This window comes from Camellia sinensis, chromosome 12 (assembly GCF_055761805.1).
Source record: "Camellia sinensis isolate YWXY chromosome 12, ASM5576180v1, whole genome shotgun sequence".
Lineage (NCBI taxonomy): Eukaryota > Viridiplantae > Streptophyta > Magnoliopsida > Ericales > Theaceae > Camellia > Camellia sinensis.
This window is the reverse complement of record NC_138972.1, coordinates 120,483,423-120,492,985: the sequence shown is the minus strand read 5'-3', so window position 1 is coordinate 120,492,985 and position 9,563 is coordinate 120,483,423. Positions and strand designations below refer to the sequence as shown.

At 32.0% G+C, this 9,563-nt stretch overlaps 1 protein-coding gene across 6 annotated transcripts; it reads right to left on the bottom strand.

Annotated features, from left to right (window-relative positions):
• Positions 1–1,290: 1,290 nt before the first annotated feature.
• LOC114302412 (uncharacterized) lies at positions 1,291–6,067 on the bottom strand. Of its 6 annotated transcripts, none has more exons than XM_082899721.1 (5): positions 5,747–6,067; positions 5,304–5,509; positions 4,480–5,114; positions 2,562–2,700; positions 1,291–1,577 (listed from the first exon to the last, which is right to left on the bottom strand). In XM_082899721.1, exons 3-5 carry the CDS (start codon positions 5,048–5,050, stop codon positions 1,541–1,543), a joined length of 747 nt encoding a protein of 248 aa, XP_082755847.1. In that variant the 5' UTR covers positions 5,051–5,114; positions 5,304–5,509; positions 5,747–6,067; the 3' UTR covers positions 1,291–1,540. The 6 variants fall into 6 exon arrangements, with proteins under 6 accessions (XP_082755847.1, XP_082755848.1, XP_082755845.1 ...); XM_082899722.1 differs by having other exon boundaries at positions 5,474–5,509; positions 5,747–6,052; XM_082899719.1 differs by having other exon boundaries at positions 4,453–5,114; positions 5,747–6,018.
• Positions 6,068–9,563: the final 3,496 nt, after the last annotated feature.

Sequence of the window (9,563 nt, the reverse complement as noted above, 5' to 3'; positions counted from 1 at the left end):
CAATTAATAATTAAGATTTTGAACAATTTGAGTTTGGTAAATAACTCCTCCAAATGAATTTGTTAAACCAGTAAAAAAAAAAAAAAAAAAAAAATTGCCGTTACCGGTTGACCGGCCGGTCGACCGGCCGGTCACCCAACCGGTTGCCCAGCGCAAATTTGATGAAACGGATTTGATGTTGAACCGTTGGAGCGCGAAGAATCAAATTAAGGAAATGACCCATTTTTTACTCAGATTTGGTGAAACATTTGGTACACCGTTGGAGATGCTCTTAGCTTAATTGGAAATCTCACTTGATATTCTCACCTCATCTGTATTGAGATCATTGATAAGGCAAGGCTTATCTAACTCATTGGCCATTAACATGTAAATTTGACCTTAAACTTTAAAATATTCTATAATTGATTGAAATTGAGTAAGAAGGGTTTGGTATGCCTTGGTTTGAATGATTAGTTTTGGATGCCTTAAAAAACACTGTACAAGAGGCATGTGCAAGAAAAAGAAAGAGCTAAGGTCAATACACTTTCTGAATATAGAATTCATTTTTTTGGACTGATTAGTGTATTGTTCACACTTTAAAAATGTATGAACAAATTTATTTTCAGTGGATTAGTTGGTAGTTTTCCCACCTTATAGGATCATGGTTTAGTGAATTTTAGTTCTATTGTATATAAACAACATCTATTAATGAATATAATGAAGAAAAATATCACTATCAGAATTCTTTAGTTTCTTTAATTGTGTAGAACTAAAGTTCAGATTCTCCTCAATTGTGAACTAATTGGAGATTTTTCCCTCTCGAGTTGAGTATTTTTTACTTCATTTATTTATTTTTTTTGCTTTTATTTTAATTTCGTTAACAAAAGTTATGTAACATATTGCAGCAAAAAAAGCAAGAGTTTGAGAAACGCAAGAGAAAAACCAATCTCGAGATAACAAATATCGCTTGGTAGCATATTTAAACAAAGCAAATTTCAAAATATTCATATAACTCTTACATTATATTTATGTTAAGATTTTCATACCTTAAAATTTTCACATGATTTCATGGTTGTAATTTTCAAGACAAAAGGGATACAGACGAGATCCTTCACATTCTTGAGGTAGATATGACCGGTAGCAGTTGAATTTAAGAACTTGCTTCCACAATCAGAGAGATAGAGTTACACATATTGAGTCCCTCCAATTGAGTGGTATTGGCCATTGAGTAATCGAGATGAAGAATTGGCTTGGATTTGAATCAACAATAGACACCACCGCCATCATTTGATTTAAAAGAAAATATCAAAGTAAACAAAGTCCTTTAAATTTGTCATTAATTTATAAGAAGAATTTGCCAATAGTCCAAGGGGAAAACTTCACATCTCAAGGAGGCTATAGTCTATAGATACATACAGAGTAAGAACTGTGGTCACAAAATCTGTACAATGAAGGACAAGGATAAAACCGGAAGCAATTCCCCCTTTGATGCCAGATATACCATCCCATCAACACTTCCGGTCCTCAACGACTGTCATGTTACCCAGGGCATCTACCCAATTTATCCAAAATTCGAACCAGAAGCCTGCTGTACAGAACTGCACCGACATGAAACAGACAAAAAACAAATGAACACGGGCATTGAAATTTGAAATCACCGTTAGTTCACACAGCACAAAAAACATGCATGACCCAAGTAACCTAATCCGCCTACCCAAGGCAAAAATCACACTTTCATTCATTGATTATCAAATTGAGAGTAAAAACCAGTCAAATCCACAAATGCTCCAATGAATTCATTTTCAGCCTGAGCTAGTTGCCACATATTAGGCTCACCTATGACGACACTCCAAAACAGGTGTTATAGCAGTGTCAAACAGAGGGACATGTACGGGACACATCAGCTGGTGTGTCCTTTTATTTAATTAATTTATTTTTAAGGAACACGCTGGGGACACACCAACTAGTTTTGTTCCTCCTCTTATTTAGTGCTTTTAATGAATGTTGAGTGTTGAATGTCTATTACTCTTTGTTTAGATTTAAATAACCAAAAGATCATCCATAAAAAAATACATAAACGCCAAGGGTTGAGTTGAGTGAAGTTTTTTTGTTTTTACTTTTGTATTGAATTAGTGTTTAGAATTTGTTAATTTGTTGCGTCCCCATCGTGTCTATGTCCTACTTTTTTGAAATCACAGTGTCCCGTATCCATGTCCGTGCTTTTAAGAGGCCCACTATAAGCATCCCACCCTATCACTTTTGACTGCTTGAAATTGTCCCTATTGGGTCGTGCATGGCAGCTGGTATAGATGAACAAAGGCAAGCCTTTTGAACGGGACCTATTCTCTTAATTCACCCCTAACTCAAAGCTTTGCTCCATCAGTGCGCATGAATTTTATATATTTCTTTTTTAAAAAAAAATTACTATAGAGAATGTATAATATCAAACTGTTTACAAGATATTTTCACAAAAGATGTTCTCTTCAGCTCTCACTGTTGCCTGCTCCCACTCCACAAATTGGTTACTTAATATGTGGCACAATTAGTCATGCAAGAACAAATACATATAGAGAAAGACGCACCTTGGAGGCTCAGAACCGTGTCCATTGCCAAAATTTGTGGAGGGGTTACCATAAAACTGGACTGATATCAAACTGTTCGTAGCTGCTGGCTCAGGAGACCCCTCAAAACTCACACTGGAACTGCTTCTGGAGCAAAATCCTGCAAACATTGTCTGAACAGCATAAACATCGGCAGAATCCACTTCTCTTTGCTTTTTTACCTTTCTTTATTGTGTTAATCAAAATAAATCCTGGTAAATTTTTTCTAAAGGAGATAACATGAAGGAACTGGAACCCTAAAAATTTAACTGAAACAGAAATAAAATTCAAAAAGTGGCTATAAATTGCAATCTGTATAGTAACATTGTTGGAAAAGTAGGCTTCCTTCTATGCAAGGGAGGAAACATGAATTTTTTCTTAGGAGGTCGAAATTGAAGCACAATAATAGTCTTTAACGAACAAAGCAATGTTACCTTTAAAAAAGGTTATATTATGTTTTGTGATTTTTTCTTTTACCAATCCTTTAAAAAAATGTTATATCGTGAACCATTTTTCTCAAAAATACGGATCCTTAAATTCCATGACATAATCTATTAACATATTCATCTCTGCAAGGTTTTCATGCCAAATTCACAAAATCAAAACATTAAACAGATATGGATATACATCTATATCCATTCAATTTTCAACACATTATAAAAAAAATCAAGTAAGGTTTAAGTGAGTAACTTGTAGAATGGCACACTGACTCTATTGATCAAAAGAGAAAAAAAGTAAAATTGATATACCAGTTACAAAGCAAAGCCAATTAGAGTTGCCTGAATAAACAAGGGAGAGTGGTCAATATTATATTTTCTCTCCCAGAAATTGCTCTAGCTTAAAAGCAAATTTAGTCAAACTCACATTGTAAAACATCATTTATATTTATCACAACCAAAACATATAAATAAAAGAGTGACCCAGTGCATGAGCCTCCTGTTAATGTGGGGTCTGAAGTGGGCAAAATGTACAGTCTTAACCCATTTCCAGAGAAGGTGTATTTGTGACTCGAACCAGCACCATTAGGGATGCTAACAGCAAGCCTTACCATTGGGCCAACTGCCCTTTACAACCAAAATTTATTAGTAAATCATTCCTGGCATAATAGTCTAGACTGAGTCACTGATGCATTCATTCTGCAACATATATAAGCATAAGCAGGAAGATTTTTTTACATGTACAAGTAACTACTACTAAGTGAGACCACCTGACATTTAATTATCTCCATGCAATCAAAAAAGGTACTCTCATCTATTATATAGCATCTTAGTGACTCAGGTTTACTTATAAATATGCTGGAAGCTGATTGAATGCTCCATAAAAACATGGCCTCAATATCTATAAAGGATCCCTAATATGATGGAACTAGTTTATTAAACACAATATTAATGACAATACAGCCAAAATAGCTAACCGGTAGTAGACTTCTAACAGGATCCTTAGTTCTAATCAATACTCCAATTATTTGGCCCAACATCTCTAGAATCTACAACATTTATGTTTGACAATACTCTTCACATCCTATTCATTTTCTTTTATTAAATCTAGAGCATCAATATTAAGATGTGGTAAGGTCTCAACACCATGCAGAAATCTACACTAGAAAAAGGACAGTTCAACATTATATCATCATAAAAACAGTAATAATAACTTTATAAATGAAACCTGAATCACAATTGATTAAAAAACAACACATTCCAGCAGTTTAACTAACCAAAGTGAGGCTAGTAAGAACATCATTTAACAATAACCAAATAGGCAGTAGACTTCATTCAATAACATAAACAGCACAAAGATGCCACATTTCACAAATATGACGGTATAGTAATATGAACTATGGTGCGCATAAACAATACGTGGAAAGAAAACAGACCTATCAAACTCAAAACTTGCCACTGACCTTGGAAGAGTATTATAACGAAAAAGAGAATAGTGATGACCAGGGCAGATACGCTGCTGTTTTTCGATATCAATGACGACGATGATGATTTGGCTTCTTTCATCTTCTTCATAGCCTTCATCTGTTCACTCCTCGCACGTTTCTTCATGGCAAGTGCAGAGAGCTCCTTTATCAACTTCACGTCGGCAGCATCCAATGATGGACCTTTAGGAGGCCTCGGTGGCTTGGGAGCCTTCTTATATTTTGTGTTCTTACGTTTCTCTTTCCCATGCTTCTTCTCAACAATGGCCATATGCTCTCCACTCACTTCTCCTGAACTACTGCCTAATAACCCTTCTACATTTCCAGCACCAGACTTGCTAGTTTCTCCCAAATTGCTGTATGAGTTAACACCAGATTCACCCCCAACCGATCTATTAAGACCCAAAAAACCACTTAAAACAGTATTGAATGCATTCTTCACTTGTCTATTGCCCGAAACAGCGCCTTGACTGGAGCCCTCTTCACTAATTATCCTACCACTCTCAAGATCAATTAAAAGGTCTCGTTCTTCTGAATCCATACGATCCATTAGACATAAATCTGATTTTCACCTCTTTCCAAATCTTTGTTAACTAGGCTAGCAAATCTTTTTTCTACAAAACCCAATTCAATGTTCACAGTCAATATTAAAGTATGCAACTATTTCAACTTCAATCAATAATTCAACAAAAAGGGTTTCTTCTATATTCTAATCAATAACTATTTCAAGAACTACTCAACAAAACGGTACTGTGCCGAGACTGCAAAAATTAATTTTATTTTTTTAAAATTCTAATCACCACCTTAATTATTTGAAAAACTACTCAACAAAACGGTACTGCGCCGAGAATACAACAAATTTTCCATTCCACTCTTAACCGTATAATCCTTTGCCAGGTCAAATAATTCTCTAATTCACGTTCACCAGAAAAAAGAGGATGTAAAACAATCACAAAATGTGAATCACACACACCCTCAAAACTTGAAACTTGAAGCCCTCAATTTAATCCTGTAATATACACACGAGATCATCGAAAGAAAGTTATATAAATCCAGATACAGAGTTCAATCATCCTCCAAATAAACTATTGGGTATGAAAATTTCCTAGTTAAATAACTGAAACAAAAATAAAAACTCATTCAAAAGGGGAACAAAAAACAAGAATACTTTTTTTTTTTTTTTTTTTTAACCCAAGAAAAAACAGAATGAGATAAACAAAACTGAAGTCAAAGAATGTCAACCAACCCTTTTCAAATGGAGGGGGAAGAACCCTAGATCGGACGGCGGAGAGATGATCGGCCGGAAAAAGAAGAACTTTGACGGAGAGGTAGAGATGGAAAATGAAGAGAGAGAGAGCTATAAATAATAAATAAATAAAAGAATTAAGAAATTGTTTATAGAGAGAGAAGACTTGGTTCGATTCGATGATGATGAGGAGTATGTATATGGATGCCCGCCCAATTTTAGTTTCTCTCTCCTGTAATTTTGACGAGGATCATTGCTAACAATAACCCCCCGGGTGGCTGTCGTTAGAGTGTGGCTTTGAAATTTAGGGATGTCTTGAATAATAGTTTATTTATATTATTTTTTTAGTTTCAAAATTTCAAAAAAAAATAAAATTATTTGACTTGTTTTTTTTTAATTAAAAAAATTTGAATAATTTAATTTATATAGTATATATAAGTTTATTCAATAGAGAATTAAAAAGATTAATAAATTTTAAAATATGTAAGTCGGAATTATTCATATGGGAACCCATGAAATTCTTAATAAATTAAATTCGAGTAATTTAATTTATTTTGTTACCATTAGAATAAGAATAATGTTAAACAAAATTTTCAGAAATCAAATAGTTCCATATATATATAAGGTTTTTTTTGGGAAGAATTTTTTTAGTTTGATTTTTTGACTTTTTAATTATTTTAGCCTAACTAAAAAAATTTCGTTTGAGATGAATTTTTAATTTTTTTTTTATAGTTTTATAAGAAGAAAAGTGAAATGATTATAATTTAGATGTGATATTTTATTTTATTAATTTTTTAAACTATTTTTTCTTTTAATGAGTTAAATTAGCCGCAACCATCTTATCAAACGAGAGCATGGGAAAATTCAATATGAAGGTGTACTATAGTATTACTCATATAATAACAAGACTTGTTTGTTTGTAAATGTATTTGATTTTGTTAGTGCATGTATTACCAAGCTGGATTTTTTTTTTTTTTTTTTTTTGGGTAAAAATGAGCATTTATTAACTAGACTTGTTTTTATTGTAAGAGAAAAAATAAAATGTAACTTTTAATTTCACAATGAGAAAATATATTTTCTTTATTGGGCTTCATTTTAAAAAAATAATAATAAAAATTAAGTTTGGTGAAAATAAATATCAAAAACATGTTTTTAAATTTTCAATTTTTTTTTAAAAAGATAAGAAGAAAATAATGAATGTTTCTAAAATTTTCATTAGTTTTTTTAACAAATTAAAATTTTAATATTTTTCAAAAAGAAAGTGTGAAAACCAACCAAGGGACTATTTGGTGCAGATTCTCGGGGTTTCATTTTTTTTTCTCATTTTGAGAGTTAGTCTTAGATTATTTAATACAATTTCTACTTATAATTTATTAAGTAAAAATAAACTTTAAAAAAAAAGTTAATTATTTGAAATTTGGGAAAAGGATATTTTTAACTTCTCATTTTTTATTATTAACTTTTAACTTTTAATAAATTACACCAAACATATCCATATGAGTTATTTATAACTTTATTTATTTAGAAAAAATGCTAAAGACCTACAAATTTGCTTATAGTGACATGGCAACTAAAGCAAAAGTGGCAAACATTTTCCTTTTTATTTTTATTTTTATTTTTGAACCTTTTCCATATTATTTGATGCATTTTTACTTATAATTTATTAAATAAAAGTATATCAAGTAAGTTGAAAAAATCTATTATCTAAAAAGCTGAGAAAGGGATTGTTATTATTATTTTTTTTTGAAGTTGGAAGTGGCACAACAAAGTTTTGTTGGTTTTGGGGGAGACGGTGGGCTTACCCATGTTGTTTTTTGGTGGTATCTGTTTAGGCATTATCCAATTATCATAGTCAAAAAAATTATTCAATTAATATATAACCATATTTATTTATTATTTCTATGGTTTATTCATTTCTTTAATACTGTGTTTAGTTAGAGGATTTAGGGAGGGATTTGAAAATGAAAAGGAAAAATGTGTGTGAAATTATATGAAATATAGGTATATTTTATTTTTATTTCACCTAGCTTTTCTATTTCTTTTTCTAAATAACTTTTCAAATTCTCAAACCAAACACAGCATAAAGAAAATATTGTAATTTCAAATAAATTATCAAATTTTCTATCAAACTTCTCACATGACTATAAGACTCACACTCATATGAGAGATTTAATAAAAAATTTAATAATTTATTTAAAATTTCTAACATAACTCTTTCTTTAATTACCCTCGTCACTAATCAAACTTCACAAACAATACCCCCTTACTGTATTGAGTCTGCCGCCCATTGAGACGTTTCAATTGAGATTTCAATTTTTTTTTTTTTATTATTATTATAAAAACCTTATTTTCCGCTAACTGGCTAAATTTTGTTAATGCCATGATATGAAATGGTAATAATTTAATCACATTATTTAGGCTCTAGAGTTGGCTTAATTAGTTGCATGTATCATACCATCTCACTTTATTTTTTATTTTTTTTTTCAGCCACGGCATACCAATTTTATTTATTTATTTTAAATAGAATAAAAACTTATAATTTGAAGGCTACAAGATTGCAAATAATAAGAAGACAAATGCTTACTAGTGACATGAGGCATTTTTAAATATTGATATATGAGTGAAAAGTGTTTTAAAAATAAAATGAGAAGTTAAAAAGCATTTTAATTTTGATAAAAAAAATATTTGAATTCAATTGAAAGTGCCTCGATTTTTTTTTTATTTATTTTTTTATAATTCAATTTCTTCTTTGGACCCCATCTATTTAGAAAATATTTATTACTAGTTTGACCCTATCAAAAAATTTCAATTATACTCTTATTCTTAACCTCCCAAATCTTAACCATAGCCCTAATCATAACCCTACACTACCCCAACTATCACCCAACATCATCAGCTTTAGTTGCTACCCATCACTCCTCATCCTCTCCCATCCATCCCTAAAGCCAACTAGTACCCTCTCCCACCACCATCCCATTTTTCGCATCTCTCATTCTAACCATTATATCATTCATATCTCAGACATTTTCCTTTTTAACTTTCCCCCACCCTCCTGTCAACTCCCCTCCCCCTTTGGCATTCCCTACCGACCGATAAAGAATTTTATGTAACGAATACATCATGTCACCAAGATGACATGATACCACTCCTACCGCTTATTAATTGACATTTAGTTAAACAAATAGCCTCAATTGCCTGCTCAACCCAACCCCCCCAATTCATGACATAGATTAGAGGGCCTCGCCTGATATCTACAATACAAACGACTATAATCTACTTGTGGTGGTTCATCATTAATGCAATGCAAGTTATAAAGTTAATTTATTTTGTTAAATCGCCCTCCCGAATGATGCTAATAACCGTCTTGACTGGCCTACCACAAACTTCACAATTGACCCCTCTGGTGTACCCCCCACATGCTTGTGATGGCTCAATTTCTGTATTGTTTTATTTCTCTAGACATTGACAGTGCATTTCAAACAAGTCAGCTGAATCTCTACACCAAACTAGCCGAACTTAAAAAATCATGTACATGCTCGACTCAAATTAATTCTATTACATAAACAAATTGAACTCGAGCTTAAAATAAATAAATTAAAAACATTTACTCACATTTCTTATGTTCATAGGAAACTCGAGCTGGTTTACTAAATAAACAAGTCAAGTTTACGAACAATTTAGTTAATATGCAGCCTTATCTACACCCAAAGAGAGAGGAAGAGTAAGTCCCACATTCACGTGTGTGAGGTGCACAACTCTTTTCTATTTATGAATGCGTATTTAGGTGTAGTACAGTATGAATGGTGTAACTGTACCA

Bases quoted from the DNA above. Each gene is read 5' to 3' on its own strand.
- LOC114302412 (XM_082899718.1), bottom strand. From the start codon at position 5,050: ATGGATCGTATGGATTCAGAAGAACGAGACCTTTTAATTGATCTTGAG. The intron at 2,701-4,452 runs GTCTGTTTTCTT...CAATGTTTGCAG, and splicing joins GCAAGTTTTGAGTTTGATAG to GATTTTGCTCCAGAAGCAGT. The intron at 1,578-2,561 runs GTGCGTCTTTCT...ATGTCGGTGCAG, and splicing joins CACGGTTCTGAGCCTCCAAG to TTCTGTACAGCAGGCTTCTG.